The sequence below is a fragment of the Diorhabda sublineata genome, chromosome 9, assembly GCF_026230105.1.
Source record: "Diorhabda sublineata isolate icDioSubl1.1 chromosome 9, icDioSubl1.1, whole genome shotgun sequence".
Classification (NCBI taxonomy): domain Eukaryota; kingdom Metazoa; phylum Arthropoda; class Insecta; order Coleoptera; family Chrysomelidae; genus Diorhabda; species Diorhabda sublineata.
This window is the reverse complement of record NC_079482.1, coordinates 2,466,152-2,486,074: the sequence shown is the minus strand read 5'-3', so window position 1 is coordinate 2,486,074 and position 19,923 is coordinate 2,466,152. Positions and strand designations below refer to the sequence as shown.

Genomic DNA, 19,923 nt, shown 5'->3' with positions numbered 1-19,923 from the left:
TTTCAGCTTTCATTATTTCTATCAGTCTATAGTAGATGGCGTTACAGACTATTTTCTAGGAAGTACTAATCAACTGTCGAAAGGAGTTTAATTTTATGTTACTTTTAATTGTTATTAAAACAAAAAAGTTCACCGTAATTTTTGATCACACCTCGTAATTTCGTAAAAGTTGTGAGACCTGCCAAATATTTTTTCCAATATGGCGTCTGTAGTATAGTATTTAAAGCGTCAATAGGAAACTGTCAGAATGCCGATTACAGAATCGGACGTATTCGTATACAGTCGGCAAGTTGAGCCGAAATGAACGGTAAATCATGTATAAAACTGTTATATCTTATTCCCTTATAAAAAAATCAGGTTATATAAAAACTAAAGTATTCAATTCGAGTTTACAAACAACAGAAACATAGATTATATCAATGTTTGTGATATTCATACTGAACGCATTTTCAGCAATCGTAATTTAATTAACAGTAGAACCGGCAACGTCGGTTTCATCTTATATATAAGATGATGAACGCATTATTTACAACATTCGTAATTAAATTAACTTGAGAACCGGCAACGTCGGTTTCATCTTATATGTAACATGTTTTTGGATCTTTCTTTTTTATAAAAAAAACTTCCTGAAGAACCAGTGCTTATCTTGTAACTACTGCCCCTGTAACAGGTCACTCATCGTGCGAGTGTTTCGTTTACAAGTTTACGTTTATTTGGGTTGAGTGGATAATCGATCCTCCTTGCGCACATCTAGAGGCTTTTATTTGAAGTGTGATGAAAAGCGGAATTTCCGACTATTTTTGTAAAATAAAATGAAGGGTTTTGTTCATTGTGGTGTGAAGTGGTGACAAGGAAAGTATGTGGTAATGAAGCTTTGTTTTAGTTAATAGACCGTGAACGGGTGGTTGATTAAATTTGCCGATTATAACCTATAGAATGACCTGCTCTTGTAGAGTATGTCGTGTTTATCAAAAATGATATTGTTCAATTGACATACATGTTGAATGTGGTAAGTTATTGAATTTGAATTAATACCGTTGAAATATAAACATTACATTAATTAACTAAGTAGATGAAAAAGGAGATTAGAAAAATAAATATTTACATTTGGGGGTTATATGAAATGCCAATTCAATTTTTTGTTATTTTTGAACTTTTTTATATATTAAAAATAATTAAACAAAGTCATTGACATGAAAATTAATTATAAATAGAATCATTTTAAGACTTATTTGTTTGTAAATGTATTTATACAGGGTATTATACAAGGTAATCCCGTCTCTAGGATACATAAAAAACTGAAAAATATTTTGGGTTTGCTCAGTAAAAAATTTTCATAACGTCATCCGTATTCAAGATAAAGGACGTTTAGTCATCCTGCTGGTAAATCCACCATCAAATGTACGAAATATTTATTTGCAATAATCTCCACAGTATATTTAAATTTGGCAACATAGCTTATAGTGAAATTTATCTCTGGGTAATGATCGTGGTAACTCGGTAATGATCGTGTTAACTCGGTTTGGAAACTTTGTTTATAATTATGATAATAATTATAACCAAAACAGTATACGATTTAATTTTTTCTAAATGAATTTTTTCTCGAACATAGCATTAATTATTTCACAATTTGATTAACTATAATCAATCAAGAGGGGATTTCATTACTGACTTTAACCTTGAAACTATCTGCGCACTGCCTACTATAGAGAAGAATACCCAAAATTATTAAAATGAAAAATTGGCTCAGATGCTCGAAGTAATTATAGTCGTGTCAAAGTTCAAAATATTTGATTTGAAAATTGCTTCAGTACGAATTTTGTTATTGAATAAGCATACACAATTGTAGTTGGTGAAATGATAATAAGAAATCATTTTATTGATACGAGGTGTGTCTAATAAATACCGAAACTCGTGATATAAATCATTCTATTAGTTTTAATGATGATTTATCTTAACTTTAGGTCTATTTTATATAAAATAAGTTTGAAAGTGACGTTTCGACTTAATACTTCTTATTAATTCGATCTCCAATTTTTAATTAATTCTTGCACACCTCATCCATCATTTTCTTCAATATTCTTTACATGGGCCCAAGTTTTTCCCAGCTGTCACTTACTAACCATAGAGTTAACATTAAAGATAGACACACTGCTGTTAGAAAGAGAGGGAAATAACATCGGTTTATCATTCTCTATTTCGATTGGAACACGACGTTACAATAAATTCAGTTTTAAAACGTTTAAATTCGATATAAGGTGATTCAATTAAATTATTCAATTTTTAAAGTATATATGTGTAAATTTTTTCGAAAAACTAGGATGAGATAAAAAGACATAATTGTTTTTGAATTAACTTTATTATTTTTCTATTTATTAGATCAAAACTAAAAAATATAATTAACAATAGAATTGATGATAGTTTAAAACTGAAATGGAATTTGACTGTACTATAATTTGAATCGAGTGTAAATACCCGCCATTTTTTTCCTACCAATATGTGTTTATGCGTAGAACAACTTCCACTGTTGCCAAATTTAATGATAGATAAATAACAATGCTAGGCATTTAAACTCCCTATTTTAATTGTTTTGGGGGGAAATAAATGTCCATAGTTACAAAATTTAGTATTTCAGATACTATAATGCCGTTTAAGTGAACTGAAAATGAGTGAAACTATAAATAATGATTCTTGGAAAGACACAAGTGATAATGGTATATTCAATTTAAAATATAAAGTGCCTCATGCGCGAAATTCTATCGTGGAATTTGATAGGACAGGAACGCAAACGCTTGTAGTATCTCATAAAAGACCAGAAAGAGAAAAAATGTTGATTATGGTGATTATAGCGCTGCTAGCGTTTTGCGGAATACTTATGATAATGGTTTTCGATAGAAGAAATCAATCATGCACAGGTAAGATTAAAAATAAAACCACAGTCGAAATATTTGAACATTTTATTCACCTTAATATTATTAAAATATACTTCCACGTAACAAATATATTCATAAGTAACGTATCACCTCGTATTTAATCAAAAATACGTTAATTTTACTACAATGGAAAATTTTTTTTAATATCCTAGCAGTAATTTCAAAGTTTTCTTTTATAAAAATTGTTTTAAAGCATGTAAACAATTTCATAGGTAGTAATTTATGGAATAAATGGAAATACTACGGCCCCGCCATCTATGAAGTAGTAGTTAGAGTAGTTTTAAATAATATGGTACCTTAAATATGATTACTAAAGACTGTTATTTGTTCTGATGACATCTAGCGCTAAAAACATCACCTATTTTACCGGCAAATTTAAATTTTATTTATAGCGCGAAATTTAAATCTCTTTTCAACGTACAAATTTATTAAATAAACGTAAAATTTATCCTTCTTAATCATAATAGGCTTCAAAGTTGTTTAATTTTAATTTAAAACAATTAAATATATTTTTGATTTTATTATTTTCAAATAAAAAAAATTAAAATCACTCATTCCCTTAAGTTAACTTTTAACACATGAATTATTTCTGCTATTCACCGTTAGGGGGCAACACTGTACTACCGATATTTACAAAATGTATACAATTAATTGATAAATTCATTATAATTACATATAAACAGTAATACAGCACATCGTAAATCCGGAATCGCTAGGAAAATATTTCTGTGTTTTGAATTATACGAATATTTGATGCATTTATGATGGCGCCATCTATCGCGCTAACGAGAAATCATTTCGCATTACATAATAATATAGGGAGAGGGAAAGGTACGGATAGAATATGATAAAACCTCGTTTAATTCTGCACAAAAACACATTTATAAAATAATAATAAAAATATTAAATACTTTATAAACATATTCTTGAAGCTATCGTTGCGTATGGTGTCGCCATTTAGTGTCAAATACAGAAATTTTCTAGTGAGAAGTTTCAAAACTGTTCCCAGACAATCTTCTCGCACATAGATGGCGTCGTTGTATTATTTATGGATACTTGTTTTAAGAAGTTACCTCTACAAGAATTTAGGGTATTATAAGTGGCTAGTTCGGCTACTCTCACATAGGTAGCGCTTGTATTTCACTTATAATACTAATACCTAAATAATGTTTGAATTGGTTCTGTCCAAAATTATCAACATCATTGACTCGTACAATATTTTTCAATAGATTATTTTACGTTTTTAGTAAAGAAGAAAACAATTTGCTTGACGGAAGAATGTGTACGCACTGGTAAGTATAATATAAATAAAATCAAAATTAAATAACGAACTGTATTTGTAGCATCGTCGTTATTGGCCGCCATGGACCGAACCGCCGATCCTTGCGTAGATTTTTTCCAATACGCATGCGGCACTTGGAACAAAATTCATTTAATACCCGAAGATAGAAGTTCTATAAGTACGTTTGAGGTTATGGCGGATCAATTACAGGTAATTCTCAAAGGTAAGGTAATCATTTATTGATAAAAAAATCTATCAGATGTTCATAGTTGCATAGTGGCCTCCCAGGGGTCGTTGAACACATAGGCATTCAGATAGGCCCTTCGTGCCCCACTTGATGTCCTTTGGGAAGCCGATCAGGCGCTTTAGCTCGAACATTTTGATGTTATTAGGGTGTTTAAATTGCGCTCGCGCGAGTTCTGAGCATTCACAGATGACGTGGCCCGAGGTTTCATCCTCTTCCATGCACCAGCGGCACTCCGGGTCGTCGGTGATGCTGATAGTGTGTATACGGAGTCTCGGATGTCTCATGACAGGTTTCAGTTACACCATTTGTTAGATGCGTCACGATAGCTTACCCATTGCTGGTACTATCCAAAAACCAGCCAAGAAAATATAAGAAATAACATTGTTTCTAATGTGTGCAGATCTAAATCAGTAATTTTTGGTTTACAATCGTAGGGGTTCTCGAAAAACCTATGAATCTCAATGATAGTGAGGCAACGAGGAAAGCCAAGCTGTTTTATGGTACCTGCATGGATTTACGTAAGTATATGTGAACAAATAACGAAATATATTACTTTTTGAATTGCTAGCCTCTTGATTAAAGTGGCAACACTGTTTAAATTACAAAATGAAATACCAAAGCAAACTGCTATAACTGAAGATTCCCGGGATATGATCGAAACAAGTGAATTTCACTTTATATAAGTATGGTTGTTTTAAATTTCATCGAAATATCATATAGATCAAAAAAATATCGTCAGAAGTAATCTGAAAATATTGATAACGTTCTAAAGATAGATACGGTGCGACAGTTTTGAAAATAATGCATATATTGTAGACAATATTCGTAAAATTGGAGATAGACCAATCAGGGACGTTCTGGATCATCTCGGAGGTTGGCCGGTTTTGAAAAAAAATTGGATTTTACCAACTTTTTCTGTAGAAATGTTGATAGGTTTAATAAGGAGCCATTACAATGAAGGTTTCCTTATCGAGCAGTGGGTTGGACCTGACGATAAAAACAGCTCAGTTAATATCATTCAAGTAAGTTTAAAAAGAAATATATATATATATATATAAACAATTATATTTAAATGATGATTGTTGTAGATGGATCAATCAGTATTAGCTTTACCAAGTAGAGATTATTATTTAAAATCTAGTAGTAAAGGGGATTTATTAGCGTATCATAAATATATGACTAATATAGCCATACTGTTAGGTGCCGATAGGACAACAGCCGCTGAAGAGTTACAAAAAGTCATTGATTTCGAAAAGCAACTCGCAAATGTATGTATTGAAACAATTATTTAATAAAACTCATATGGCACCAATCAAATTCTAATAAAGTGTTTATGAAAGTAATATTAAATTACATTTTTGACAAAACCCCGTATCATAAATTGCAGAAAAACTTTAATAAAACAACATTTTGCATGGGTGGCAATCGGAAGATTCAATGCCTATTCATAAAATTGACTTTCCGTTTGATAAAAAATATTTAAAATAATTCATCGTGTTTATTTATCATCTCGTGTGTTGGTGAAATTTTGAAAAAGTACTTTTCTTTTGAATTATATATATAAAATGGCATCTAAAAGTTTTCTGTATAAAAAATCTTAAAGCTTCAACTCAAAAGCCTGACAAGTTAAAAAAAATTGACCAAGTAAATAAGGTATTTGGCAAGTTATGACTTTTCAAATTATATTTCCAATTATGGAACCATGAAATCTATGTTTGAATCTGTAATTTACATTTATATACACTTTTTTATCATTTTCTTATTCAATGTTTTGTAAGATAGTTAATTTAATAACTTTTTACTTCTTAGAACTTTTTATACATATTTCGTAATGATTTAAAAATTAAAAACTCGCCAATGTTTACAAATGCAACAAGTATTCAAATATGTGCCACCCAGCAAAGATTGCCTAATCGTCAAAGACATTATTCTGGAATGGTCCATTATTTTAATTCATTGCAAATTGTTTTTTTTTACATTATTACATGAGTCTAGGTATTTACTTGTTTGTTTTTGAGAAGATTTATTAAAAAATGAACATTTTACTTTTAGATTGAAGTGATTACTTTTTATCATTTTTATCCCGTAATTCATAATTTTTAAAATTGTATGGATAGTAAAATGAAACCCCAGTATACGCTAATCAATTAAATAAGACTATTAAGAAGATATAAACTACCTCAAGTCAATCATTACACATAAAAGAAATTCTAAAAAAATCACTAAGTATTTGATTAGATTCTAATTTTGTAAAACGAAATAACACCATTGTAGAAACCACGAAAAATTTACCACAAACTAAAAAATTAAACGAATAAACACATTCTTTTTTATTGAAATAGTATTTTAGTTCATTTTCAAATTAGTAACGACAATATTTGATATTTTATTAACACAATACACACAAAAACTAACAAAATAGACACTGTTTACGGCTTAAACATCATATGTCAAAAGTTGTGATCTGACCAATCAAAAATTTGCAGTATAACCAACTTAAATTTAAATTATCAATTCTAGTTTAAAAACTTTATATATAAATCTACACTGTAAAAAAAGTATAGTGAAATATATAACCTCGAAATGTTTTAATAGATTAATTAATTCTCATTATAAATTTGTGTTCATATGCAATATAATTTGCAGAAAACATTTGTTTAATAATTAATTTGATGTGAAATTTTTGTAGGCTTCTCTTCCAGAACAAGACAGACACGATACTAGCGCTATTTACAAAAAACTATCGATAAAAGATTTAGCCATATTAGTGCCAAATATTAATTGGTTGGAATATTTTAGAGCCATATTCGATATAACTATTACAGAAGATGAACCGATCGTTGCTTACGGTCTTTCGTATTTTATCGAACTGGGTAAAATTTTATCTAATACAAACAGAAGGTATGTATCAACATGCTCTGTGCTCTTATTAACATATTCAAAATTTGGTTCTATAATAATCATTTTAAAAAAATTAAGCTCTCCATATTATTATTTCGTTTTTAAATTAAAATTCTTATTGAAATCTTGAGCATATTTTCGCTTTCTTAGCTCTATTTCCACATTAATTTCCACTTTATGTAGTAAAATTGTTGGTAAGTTCTCACATGGATTAACTTTAACAGACTTTCAATTTATTCAATTCTTATTTGACTAATTCATCATTTTTTAGTAAGTTCTGCTTCTAATTTATCCATTTAGGTCAATTTGACTTACATAAACATTTTTATTTACTCATTTAACGCCTCTAAGTAAACATTAATATTATTAACTGCTTTACTATGATTCTTTTTTTTTATAATCTGTTTCCATTGCTGCCTTATTATACATTCATTACTGAATTTATACAGAGTGATCCATAATTACGTATTATGGAGACTTGTAATGTCGTTGTCGACGCATTTATCAGACGACTATCAAAAGGAACGTGTGGAATTTAGAAAAATCCTCCAGGGTGTTTTATCCGAAAGACACCGTTGGGCGCAATGTGTGGAATGGACGAATAAAAGAATGGGCATGGCTGTAGGTGCCTTATACATTAGAGACAATTTTGATCACTTGAGTAAGGTAATTCGGAGCTAATTGGAAAATACTTTGCAGTGCATGTTTTCTAATGTTACAGGAGACTGCTCTTGAAATGATACACACAATTCGAGAAGCTTTTAATGAACTGCTAGAGGAAAATCATTGGATGGACGATGAAACTAGGAAGGTTGCTAAACAAAAAGCTGATGCTATGAATGAAAGAATCGGTTACCCTAAGTTGGTGGTTGATAAGGAAGCTCTTCGTAAAGAATACGAGTCTGTGAGTTAATAACTTGTCCTCATTTCCTATCATTTATCAAAGTAGAATTTGATATTAATTATCTTGTGTAATAAACTACCCTCTATATGTTTATCTCATTATAGCTTTGTTTCTAAAAAGCACTTATCTTTTATTACAGGTATTATTTTCGTTTTGGTATGTAAAATGAATCCTTTAAATCTATGCTTTATGTATAATAGATATTTTTGTTATAATTTTTTTTTCAGCTTAACATCTCTAAACACGATTTCATGCTGAATGTACTTAATCTCTTAAAATTTGAAGCTAGACAAAATTTGGAGAAACTTCGGCAGGAAGTCGATAAAGAAAGGTGGTCTACTGAACCTGCAGTAGTAAATGCTTTTTATAATCCTAATAAAAACGATATAGGTGAATATATACATATAAATACCTTAACTTTTGTCCATTATTTTGTGTTCAGTAAAATAAAGTTTTTTTATATAACCTACACTACAAATACATAAAGAATTCAGTTCATTCTACCTTAAAAAAACTTAAACAACTTTTAGGTTAAGTTTACATAATTAGAATATGGATGACAAATATTCTACAGCGTCGCCACTTCGTAATTTTTTGCAGTTGTTTGCATAAATTATATTTTACTTACTGTGGTGACATTTATTACAAAATATGAGCAATAATTATAATTGTTTCAACTATTTATGAAAAACTATAAAAAACAGAAAAATTGATCAATTATTTATGAAAAACGACAGAAAACAATGGCAATAAATCTGACAACGCTGAAAACCATTACTGTACGACTACCAACGTTTATAATGTAATTTCCCCCTATGTACGAGTATTGATTTCAGTTATACTTTGACTTCGGAATTTCCTTCAGTAACTTAATTATTTCTTTCTATGTTGCCAGATTTTTTTCACGAATTTCCTTCAACTTAGTGACAAATCTATTATATCTATTTAGAACAGAGGAGAGTTGCAACCATAACAAAATATTTAACCAAAAAATTATATATACACAAACAGAATATTTATCTTGTTTGAGAACAGTGGCGTTGCTAAAATTGATTTTAATTAAAATAATTTTAATAAAAATGAATATGTTTATTGAATATTGCTAAATATAAAGTTTTGCATTAAAATCCTTCAAATTTCGATAGAAATATCAATCCAAAATGTTGGTTCAAAATTCTTTATATATATATATATATGTGGTTCTTTAAATTCTGGCAACATTCACGGTCGCTTGACATTATCTCTACTTTATCGACGTTAAGCGCGGCAAAATTCAAAATCAAAGAATTATTTATCAAACAGTTGGAGTCGTATAGACGTGAAGTAATTTCAAATGGAAATTTTTTAATTGTATGAATAGGACATAGAAGGATTATTTATGCTTTATAATAATAAATATTTTTGATATTCCTAGATAATCTGTTGTTTTTGTAGTTTTTCCAGCGGGAATTTTACAGCCTCTGTTTTATAGCCAGCATTTTCCCAAATCTCTAAATTATGGAGGTATTGGAGTGGTTATAGGACATGAAATTACACACGGATTTGATGATAAAGGTATCTTGAATATATATGCCAAACTATATTTAGTTTCATCACTTGAAATCAGTTCAAATAATCTTCATAACATTATCTGTTAACATAACCTCACATTTGCAGCATTGTTATCTCAAGTTTTTAAACATAACCTCACATTTGCAGTATTATTATGTCGAATTTCCAAACATAACCTCACATTTGCAGCATTGTTATCTCAAGTTTTTAAACATAACCTCACATTTGCAGTATTATTATGTCGAATTTCCAAACATAACCTCACATTTGCAGCATTGTTATCTAGAGTTTTTATTTAAATTTAGGACGACAGTTTGATAAGCACGGTAATATGATGCAATGGTGGAACAACGCTACAATAAAAGCATTCCGAGAACGTACGCAGTGTATAATAGATCAATATTCAAGGTACAAAATAGACGAAGTCGGACTTTATATAAACGGTAGAATGACTCAGGGTGAAAATATAGCCGATAATGGTGGTCTTAAACAATCTTTTAGAGTAAATATTAAATCGCACTCTGTATATTTCGAATAATAATGTTTCAATTATTTGCAGGCTTATAGGAAATGGGCAGCTCAGCACGGCGAAGAGTTCGATCTTCCGGGTTTAAATATGACCCACGATCAATTATTTTTTCTGAATTATGCTCAGATTTGGTGCGGATCTATGAGACCCGAAGATGCTTTGACTAAAATAAGATCCAGTGTTCATTCGCCAGGTCATATTCGAGTTTTGGGACCGTTATCTAATTCTAAAGATTTCGCAGAAGCATTTGGATGTCCTGAAGGTGTTCCCATGAATCCAAAGAATAAGTGTAGTGTTTGGTGAATGAATATTGTGACAGTCAGTGCCTCAATATAAATAAACCTCGAAATAATTCAACGTTCTATCACCAATACCTTCCAAGTATACCAACTTTATTCATAAAACAGATACTCTACGATGTATTAATTATTTATCTATGTTCTATACCAACAACTGAATGAATGTAAATGTTATCTGAAATAATATTTTACCGTTCTTAATATATCCGTCGTTAATAAACGCCTTTTGTTTACGCACAGAAGAAGAATTACGAGTCGAAAGGACAACACGATACACTAATTATCAGAATAAAATTATTGTTACTTACTATTTACTGACTTATTTCCTGTAATTTATAGCAATTGTTAATTTTATTTTAATAAAAATATTTTGAACCCTAATTTATTTTTATATAAAACCTATTTTTCCAGGAAGAAATTGATTACTTAATGACAATATTAAACCGCTCTTAATATTTTTGTCGTTAATAAATGCCTCACGTCAAAAACAAGCGACAAGATCGCGGTTTATTTTTATTGTCCAAACTAACCTGTAAACAATAATTTATAATAATCATAATTAGTATTTTAACTAATTTGAATAATGTCTGGAGGGATGTTATATGGCGGAGATGAAATAGGTGCTTTAGTTTTTGACCCAGGGCATCATTCTTTAAGAGTAGGATACGCTCAGGAAGATACTCCGAAAGCCGAAATACCAGCTATTGTTGGTGTTGCTCCGGAAGAAGTTAAATTAGAACCAGAAGCTAAACCAGACGAAAGTAATGTTTCATCAAATGCTCCAAGTAAATCGATATAGCATATAAATTATTCCAAGCGCTAACCTGGTTTTTTACAGATTATAAATATTATATTGATACGACTTATTTACATTCCCCCAGACCAAATATGGAATTACACAGTTATATGAAAGAAGGTATGATAGAAGATTGGGATTTATTTGAGAAAATAATGGATTATTCCTACAGCAAAGTAATATTGAAATTTATTAAAATTTCACATTTAATTTCGAGTTTTTTTTTAGATTATCCAATCAGAATCTCAGTTTCATCCAGTTCTTTTCTCTGAATCACCGTGGAATCTACGTCAAAAAAGGGAGAAGTTAACTGAATTGATGTTTGAGAAATATAAAGTACCTGCGTTCTTTTTAGTTAAAAATGCAGCTCTAGCAGCTTTCGCTAATGGTAGAGCTACTGCATTAGTTGTGGACAGCGGTAATATTCTTAATTATGAAATAATTTCATGAAATTTGTATTATAAATATATATTTGTAGGTGCGACTCATACAACTGCGGTTCCAGTATTAGACGGATACGTTTTGAATAATGCTGTAGTAAAATCTCCACTTGGTGGTGATCTATTAGTTTTGAGAGCTAGAGAACTATTGGAAAATATGGGAATTGATCTGACACCTACACCGCTAATAGCTAGCAAAGAAATCGTCAGAGAAAAAGAAAAACCAAATTACACCAAAAAGAAATTAACTTTTCAACCTACCAATTCCTGGATCACGTATATGATTAAGAAAACCGTTCAAGACTTTCATCAGAGTGTATTACAGGTAAAGTTTATTTGTTTTATTATCCATGGGGCAAGGGGAATAAAAGATAACCAATATTTACATTTTGAGGAGTTAGGTGAGTTTCGGGGTTGGTTTTACTATTTTTTTAAATATATTTTTTATTTAAACAATTCAGCATATTAGAGTACACATTTAAAGAGTATTTTGTGAAATTTTTATATAAAAATTGTGATAGGTCCGGATGTGATTCTTTCTTATTATTGGTCTACAGTATTTGTTAAAAATCCCAGTATACATCCAAAATATAGGATAAAATCTGCAGGTTAGCCTTGTTTATCTAGAACTGGGCCAGCATAATAGTGGTTCAGGAACTAATCGCTTTCCGAAAAGTCTAGTCTTCACTTACGTTTGGTTTGAAAAACATAATTGCCATGTTTATTTCACCCACATTCACCAATAAAATGGATTTCCTTATTCATCTTCTTACTTCATTTGCCGTTTTTAATATTTTTGTGAAATCGAAAAATTTTGATCCCAAATTTAATTAGAAATGTACCTCAAAAATGGACTCATCACCTCACAGATTCAAAATATTTATTTATGTAGGTATCTGAAAATAGTTACGACGAAAGATCCGCTGCTAACGTTCCAGCAGTACATTACGAATTTCCATCGGGGTACCATCAAGATTTCGGTTCAGAAAGATTCAAAATAGCCGAGGGGTTGTTTGAACACGCCATGCTTGGAGCTGGTTATATAGGTGAGTTTTTTTTCTTAAATAAACATATTTACTGTTATCATTTCTTTTTTGCTTTAGCTGCTACGAGTGTGGGAATGTGTGACGTTGACATTAGACCAGCATTGTACAGTTCAGTGGTGCTGACGGGCGGTAATACTTTGGTACAGGTAAGATTTTTACAATTAGATGAGCTACGGCGTGAATCTACCTTGATAACATACCAGCTCGTCATAATTCAACGAATGGACCTTTTGGAACCAATTGGCAGAATAAGAAAGAAATGTTTTCGATTGTTTTAGACCTCAGACTTTGACACCCTGTATAGTAAAATATGAATGAACTTAGAATGAAAATTTCCATTTTGGGGTCATTTTCTACCATTTTTATTTGAAAATTATCGTTCTAGAATTGTTGGATTTTTTGAAAAGTGATTGTTTCTGATTCCATCTTGAAAACCTATAAAATGTTGTGGTATCTGTCGTTGGGCGGAATGCTCTCGGGTTTTATTTTTGAAAACTGAAGCTCTACAGTTTCCGTTTGACTTAGCTTTGAGCTTTCCAGTCCCTGCCCAGATGAATTGAGTGGTACACCTCTTCTATTTTATTTTGCCGGTGTGTATGAACTCTGGGACTTTCACCCTCCGCTTCCTAGTGGAAAGTAATTTAACTTTGTTTCGCTAAAATATTCTATTAACGCTGACATTAACTTTTATTTACAGGGATTTAGCGATAGATTGAGTAGGGATTTGTCTTCGAGAATTCCTGGTTCAATGAGATTGAAGATGATCGCTGCGAATGGTACAGTAGAAAGGAGATTCGGAGCGTGGGTTGGAGGATCAATTTTAGCTTCGATCGGTACCTTCCAACAAATGTGGGTCTCCATGCAGGAATATCAGGAATGTGGAAAGACACAAATCGACCGAAAGTGCCCTTAAAATAAATATTTCACTATTTTTTATACACTTACTTGATTAATATTAAAATTTTAGATATTTATTTAGGAGTTTTTTTTTAAATACCGAAATGAAATGATTATCTGTTGATTAACGTTTATTTTGCTTAATATAGTATTACATATACATTCGAAAATCATATTTAAAATAATATTTTATCTATAAAGATGACTGCTTACTATTAAATAATTTCAACAATACAATTCCATAATTACTATTTAAATTGATTTAAAATTGAAATAAGCACGATTAAAATTAAAACAGAGTGAGACACTCACTAAATTTTATCATAGACACCTAATTTTTTTATTCCTACAAGTTTACTACATACTGTATATTTTTTTGTAATTTTTGAGTATACTAGAGGGCGTAGTTTAGAAAATTTGACCGGTAAATATGAGAAACAACTACAAATATGTCTATTTTCCAATAATTTCATTTCCTATCACGAAATCTGGACAAAAAAGTCAAAAATAATCAAAAAAGAAATAACCGAAATGTCCTACTGAGAAGGAGCATGTAAATAGAACATACGACGATGATGAATGGCGAAGGAAAATAATAAAATTGTAACCAAAATAACGAATAAAAAGAGAATTTATTTAAAACAAAAACTAATCGATTTATTTGCAGCGAAAATTTATTTTGTAACTATTAGAACTAGAAAAGTGATGAACACACTATAAACCTCATGTTGTCCACCGTCTTCCATCTCAGCATCTTATTATGGCATTTTTTTAACGAAATTAGGATTTTTTAGACTTTTTTAAGGATAATTCTTGGTTATCATGGTTGTCCTTTGAATGCCAAGTGATTATATCTCACACAACGAAACTGATAATGTTTATAAGAAAGAAGCAACCTTTTAATACAAGAAAAATTGCACTAAATACAACTCGGTGAGATTCAAAACGAGTCTAAGTTCGGAAAACTGCACTAGATGCAAATCAATGCGAATTAAAATGCTTCTAAGCAAGGAATAACCGTTTAATGCAAGGAACACAGCACTAAATACAGCTCGGTAAGATTGATGAAGCTTTTAAGCAAGAACTACCGTTAATGTAAGGAAAAAACACCAAATTCTATTCGGGGGGGATTGATAATGCGCCCAAGCTATCTAATAAGCCAAAATATAATTTTTAGCAAGGAACTACCTTTATTCTAAAGGAAACAAATACTAATTTTGATCATAGGAAAACTGCATTAAATACAACTTGGCAGGATTAATCAAGGAGGAATCTACTTATTATTTTAAGGAACCCTTTAATAATGACGACAAGCAAGGAACTACCTTTTGCTGTATGGAAAATTACTTGGGGGAATATTGGGTCTACATGAAAAAGGAAAAGAAATTATTCCGGTCAAGTTTCATCTTGGAAAAACAATATCTGGCACGTATCTGAACTGGCAGTTTCAAAATAGCCCTCAAATTTTGAAATCTACCTAAAGTCTATCTGCCCCTGTGATAATTATTATATAAATTTTATAAGAAAAAATGAAAATTTTCTTTTAATTCCTCTAAAGATGTTTAAGACACTTTCTCTAACAACAAAGGAATAATTGGCAGATAGTTTGATTTGAAAATGTCATGGATTTTAATAACTTACTCTAATCGATAAGATAAAAGGTTTTGAAACAGATAAAGTTTGGAACAGGATATTTTGTTGTAGTTTTGTTAAAAAACAAAAAGGAAATTCAACATCTGGTCTCATATAATCCACTCCTTCCAATGTACCTAACCCATTTAATAACATCATGATCAGAATAATTCAGTTTAGGTTCAAATACTTTCAGATATCGAACTTTGAAACCGGAAGGAGCGAAAGGGACTTCGAAGTTCATGGAAATCGGCGGACGAGTCCATTTTTTCTTAGTATCAGTTTCCAGTAGTTCTATTTCAGCGGACAATTGAGTTTCCTTCATACCAGCCATACGTTTAATCCTACAAATATTATTTTTAATTACCACTGAACAAATTTACGAAAAAAATCACTTACTTCCATACTATAGCGTTTTCTGAAGCTTTATACTTAGCCTTTCCTTTTAAACAGATTAGTTGGACCCCGGATGTATTCAAAGGGGTTGGAATTTTAACTTCAATCTTTTGACCTAGTAACGATGGTTTGAAGTTGCTCTTTAGTACCACTTTAACTTCCATTTTAGTTCTACCGACTTCACGCACCAATGGGATAACACGGAATGGAAGAGATATGTCTTTGGTTGTTCTATATCTGAAATAAAAACATGTTTATATTTCCAAGTTCCATTTTCGGATCGAATTATTTGTAATTTACCTCATGAGTTCAAATTCTCCATCGGGTGGTATAAAACTAATGGAATGTTCTGTTTCAAATTTGCTCAATTTAACGCACTGATGAAATTGGCAATCGTCTATTACAACAACTGGTTTTCCAGAACGAGCAGGGTCCGAATCTGTAGTAGTTCCTTGAAAATTTGATCCAGATGAAACAGAATTGAAATTTGAAAAATAATAATCTCAAATTTGGTATTTTTGGCAATAAATAAGTTACATACAGTATACCTAACAAGGTCTTGTTTAATTATCGATTTTGGTAAATTAAAAAAAATACACCAAATGCCTTGGACATTACGTTGAACTAACAAGATCATGACCCAACACTATAAATACCTTGGGTATGACCTTTAAGTGAATATCACAGCTTTGTACAAAGGAAATTATGATCCAACACACCAAAAGCCTTGGATATGACCTTCAAGTTTATACTGCAGCTTTACAAAAACAATATCATGATCCAAAACATCAAATTCCTTGAATATGACCTTTAAGTAGTAGATAGTAGAGCTTTGCAAGATCATGATCTAGCACATCAAATGCTTTGGAATAATCCAAGGAGGCGAATATGACAGCCTTCTTCTTATTCAGTATTATGTTGTTAGAAATATTCAAAATTGTAGTTTCTGGGCTATGCCCACTAAGGAATCCTGACTATTGCACAGTAAGTAGATTAATTCAACATAAAAAATCACTACAAATCAATTATTTACTTTAAGTTCTATACAAACTTCCATAATATGCACCAAGTGATTTAGTACTGGTGGCAAACAGGATTTAATCATCTGTAATGTAAGAACTTCACTTCAAGTTGAGGAATTGATTTAGGAAACTTCATAACTCAATCCTTTCTTGATATACAAAGGATTTATTAATTCGAAGAGTACTAATCATTGGTCTTAAGCAATCTTGTGGATGGATTAGGGGAAGTTTTGGAATTGAAATAGTTATTGAAGTGATTATGTATCATTCAGACTCTCCAGAAACTCACGATTTTCTCTTCTAACCAACTTAAATGTGACATTTCATGATTAATTGTTTCACAAACTTACCCAAACTACCTTTCCCTTTGGCTTCCATAACAATCTTATCGTTTATACCAAATTTACATTCAGGCATACCAGAAAGATAAGATTTCATTACCACTTTACCTGCTACATGAGCAGATAGAACTTGTCCTGAAAAAAAAACAAATTAATAAAATAAATTACTTGAAAATTGTTTGAATTATTACCTTGAGGAGACATTAATAAATTAACATATTCCAAAACGTCCAAAAATAATTCGTTTCTACGATATTTGATGCCTTCCCTTCTCCATCCAATCTGTCCTGTAACTTGCGATGTAATTTGTGCTTGTTCTTCTTTTGTCGCAGATTTTATACCTTGTTGAGTGATGAATGTTTTCAGTACACCCGTATCGGTATTTTGGGGATAACCAAAATCTAGTATTTCTATAATAAATATGTTATTAAATGAAATTTAATGATATATTTTTTAATTATATCAAAACTCACCATCTAATAATTCATAGATTAAAACAAAGTTGTTCTTAATGTTTTCTTCAGAAATTTTTCCAAAATAAGATTGCATAACTTCGATTATTTTCAATAGGAATTCAAATACCATGGCGGCATTAACATTTTGTTTGGTTACAGCAGCTATCCATATATTTGCTCTCTAATAATAACATACATATCAATGAAATTTATAAAATGATTCATATATACTTACTTTTATATGAAAAAATGAGGTTCTGGCAATATTGGTGACAGGCGATCTAACTTGCTGTCTGGCATGAATTACGTTAACTCTAAAAGCATCAACTGCATTTCTCCCAATATCATCTCGGTATACTCTAGAAATGAGTACCTCACCTTTGTGATTATATACAAATAACCCACCAATCATCTTGGTAGTGTTAATCTGAAATTAGAATATATGATTTTTAAATATTAAAATATACTTTTAACAAAAAGTTTGAATGTATTCGGAAATTTAAATGGAAAAATTTAAGTACATATTAATATAATTAAAATATTTAAACGAGAAATTTTGAAAATTTCATTTAAATAATCTTACAATTGCCAGATCCGCCCACTAGTTGGGTCAATAGGAAAATATATCGAATTTATCTAATATTTAAAGATTTCCTTACCTCACGTTAGCATGACCAAGTCACAGTCGTTGATTAAAACTAAATGACTTTAATTCCGATTGATCGCAATCAGAAATTAAAGTTTTTTTTTATTAATTTTCCATATCCACCAACTTTTGACGTTGCTCTTTGCTTGGACAGTGTCAGATTTAATCGAAAAACAATCGATTCTAATTCGATTTTACAATTTCATAGTTAAATCTAATAGTATATCAATAATCGTGAAATATATATTTTTAATAAAAGGAGCTAGACGAAGTACTTCTACCTGTACCGCTTAATATAACACTCGTTAATCTCAATAAAAGCAAACAGAATAAACTTGGTTTTGAAAATATATCTATCATAAATTAACAAGACACAGAACACAAAGAAGTCTTGACAGCGAACGGTTGTTAATTACCGATAGTTACAGTTACGTCCGCTAAGTGCGATCATTATATATTTTCATTAACAAAATTGTTATCGAGTATTTCGAGATATGATACGAATCGATTCTGATGTATGCAACTTGAATTACACAAGTGTTTGACTGATTCTATATATTTAAGGGGTGATACAACATTGATTTTTTTATCAAGGATTTATGCTGATGTTAAATGTGGAAAAATAACGTTAATAATAGGTACAAATTGTCATTGTAACATTCTTATTTATTATAAAAATAGAATTGAAAAAAAATTGAAGTGTATTGATCGTTAAAGTGTACTTGAAGTTTAGTGTAAATGACCTGTTGCAATGCTATGAAAGGCAGTGTACGATCGAAAGTAAGGTTAAGATACCTCGATGTCTGTATAACTGTTATTTATTTTTTGAATCAAATTGTGTGACTACAAAGGAATTATTAGATTAATTGAACTATATTTTTAGTAATTTTTAATTTCAATCAGGTAGATTGTAGTTTTACTTATTAGAACTAAAACCCTATTAAATCAATTTTTACCGAAAGAAAAACGTAACCTCGAAAGACAAATTCATTAAACACAAAGTACACATTAGAAACAAGGGGGAAGGAGGATAAACATACCGAAACCAAAATCGATGGTAACATCGTATGCTAACTACGGCGATACACGTCTATTAACGTTATGTTTAATGCACGTCCGATTTACCAAGATTACTAAATGACAGATAGGGTTGTTCCCCATTTTAATACGCTAATGCACTAAGGAGACGACAAAGGATGTCTAAATAGGGTGCGAATCCGAAACTTTGTTTTCTCCCTTTCTATATAAACTATAGTATTTCGTCTGATTTTTTTTAGGGATTTGGATAAATAATTAGATTTAAAAATTGTTTGTAGTATTAGATATTATGTACGTTTTTTTAAATTGTGTAGGTTATTTGTTATACTGTTCCAAATTTTTGGAATTTACGTCTCGGAACTAATATGGTGACAAAATTTTTAAAATGAATTAATTCGTACTATTTAACGTGTATTTACCGTTATAGTACGGGAAACTAAGATAAAAAATGCCGATAATCGACACACATTTTTTTGTTTACCCTATTATACACCAAAACTCACAATTCCACTATCTGATTACCAAGTTATCGTCTTCAGAGACTCTTGAATACCGGCGGGAAAAGATG

At 30.5% G+C, this 19,923-nt stretch overlaps 3 protein-coding genes and 1 long non-coding RNA gene across 5 annotated transcripts; 2 read left to right on the top strand and 2 right to left on the bottom strand.

Moving 5' to 3' along the window:
• The first annotated feature begins 492 nt into the window (after positions 1–492).
• Positions 493–11,027, top strand: LOC130448800 (neprilysin-1-like). 2 transcript variants are annotated; one of them, XM_056786324.1, is made up of 14 exons: positions 493–1,009; positions 2,636–2,915; positions 4,181–4,225; positions 4,277–4,438; positions 4,897–4,980; positions 5,279–5,484; positions 5,551–5,730; positions 7,152–7,363; positions 7,813–8,029; positions 8,085–8,267; positions 8,495–8,657; positions 9,702–9,821; positions 10,124–10,320; positions 10,378–11,027. In XM_056786324.1, the coding sequence occupies exons 2-14, from the start codon at positions 2,666–2,668 to the stop codon at positions 10,648–10,650; spliced, it is 2,292 nt and encodes a 763-aa protein (XP_056642302.1). In that variant the 5' UTR covers positions 493–1,009; positions 2,636–2,665; the 3' UTR covers positions 10,651–11,027. The 2 variants fall into 2 exon arrangements, with proteins under 2 accessions (XP_056642302.1, XP_056642303.1); XM_056786325.1 differs by having other exon boundaries at positions 598–1,009; positions 2,628–2,915; positions 10,378–11,021.
• LOC130448801 (uncharacterized) lies at positions 2,938–9,677 on the bottom strand. Its single transcript, XR_008910381.1, has 2 exons — positions 8,680–9,677; positions 2,938–5,449 (listed from the first exon to the last, which is right to left on the bottom strand). It is a non-coding gene; the product is annotated as an uncharacterized LOC130448801 (long non-coding RNA).
• An 88-nt stretch (positions 11,028–11,115) lies between the features above and the next one.
• Positions 11,116–13,902, top strand: LOC130449046 (actin-like protein 6B). Its single transcript, XM_056786689.1, has 7 exons — positions 11,116–11,431; positions 11,485–11,618; positions 11,671–11,860; positions 11,921–12,207; positions 12,775–12,928; positions 12,986–13,074; positions 13,626–13,902. Exons 1-7 carry the CDS (start codon positions 11,230–11,232, stop codon positions 13,839–13,841), a joined length of 1,272 nt encoding a protein of 423 aa, XP_056642667.1. The 5' UTR covers positions 11,116–11,229; the 3' UTR covers positions 13,842–13,902.
• A 41-nt stretch (positions 13,903–13,943) lies between these two features.
• On the bottom strand, positions 13,944–18,757 carry LOC130449045 (AP-2 complex subunit mu). Its single transcript, XM_056786687.1, has 8 exons — positions 18,331–18,757; positions 17,907–18,098; positions 17,690–17,852; positions 17,408–17,626; positions 17,226–17,351; positions 16,154–16,304; positions 15,857–16,090; positions 13,944–15,801 (listed from the first exon to the last, which is right to left on the bottom strand). Exons 2-8 carry the CDS (start codon positions 18,081–18,083, stop codon positions 15,555–15,557), a joined length of 1,317 nt encoding a protein of 438 aa, XP_056642665.1. The 5' UTR covers positions 18,084–18,098; positions 18,331–18,757; the 3' UTR covers positions 13,944–15,554.
• Between the last annotated feature and the right edge of the window lie 1,166 nt (positions 18,758–19,923).

Excerpts from the sequence above, each read along its gene's own strand:
- LOC130449046 (XM_056786689.1), top strand. The coding sequence starts at position 11,230 with ATGTCTGGAGGGATGTTATATGGCGGAGATGAAATAGGTGCTTTAGTT. Across the intron at positions 11,861-11,920 it reads TGCATTAGTTGTGGACAGCG|GTGCGACTCATACAACTGCG; the intron begins GTAATATTCTTA and ends ATATATTTGTAG. Across the intron at positions 12,208-12,774 it reads TTCATCAGAGTGTATTACAG|GTATCTGAAAATAGTTACGA; the intron begins GTAAAGTTTATT and ends TTATTTATGTAG.
- LOC130448800 (XM_056786324.1), top strand. The coding sequence starts at position 2,666 with ATGAGTGAAACTATAAATAATGATTCTTGGAAAGACACAAGTGATAAT. Across the intron at positions 8,268-8,494 it reads TTCGTAAAGAATACGAGTCT|CTTAACATCTCTAAACACGA; the intron begins GTGAGTTAATAA and ends TTTTTTTTTCAG. Across the intron at positions 8,658-9,701 it reads TCCTAATAAAAACGATATAG|TTTTTCCAGCGGGAATTTTA; the intron begins GTGAATATATAC and ends TTGTTTTTGTAG.
- LOC130449045 (XM_056786687.1), bottom strand. The coding sequence starts at position 18,083 with ATGATTGGTGGGTTATTTGTATATAATCACAAAGGTGAGGTACTCATT. Across the intron at positions 17,627-17,689 it reads AATCTATGAATTATTAGATG|AAATACTAGATTTTGGTTAT; the intron begins GTGAGTTTTGAT and ends TATTTATTATAG. Across the intron at positions 17,352-17,407 it reads TTTATTAATGTCTCCTCAAG|GACAAGTTCTATCTGCTCAT; the intron begins GTAATAATTCAA and ends TTTTTTTTTCAG.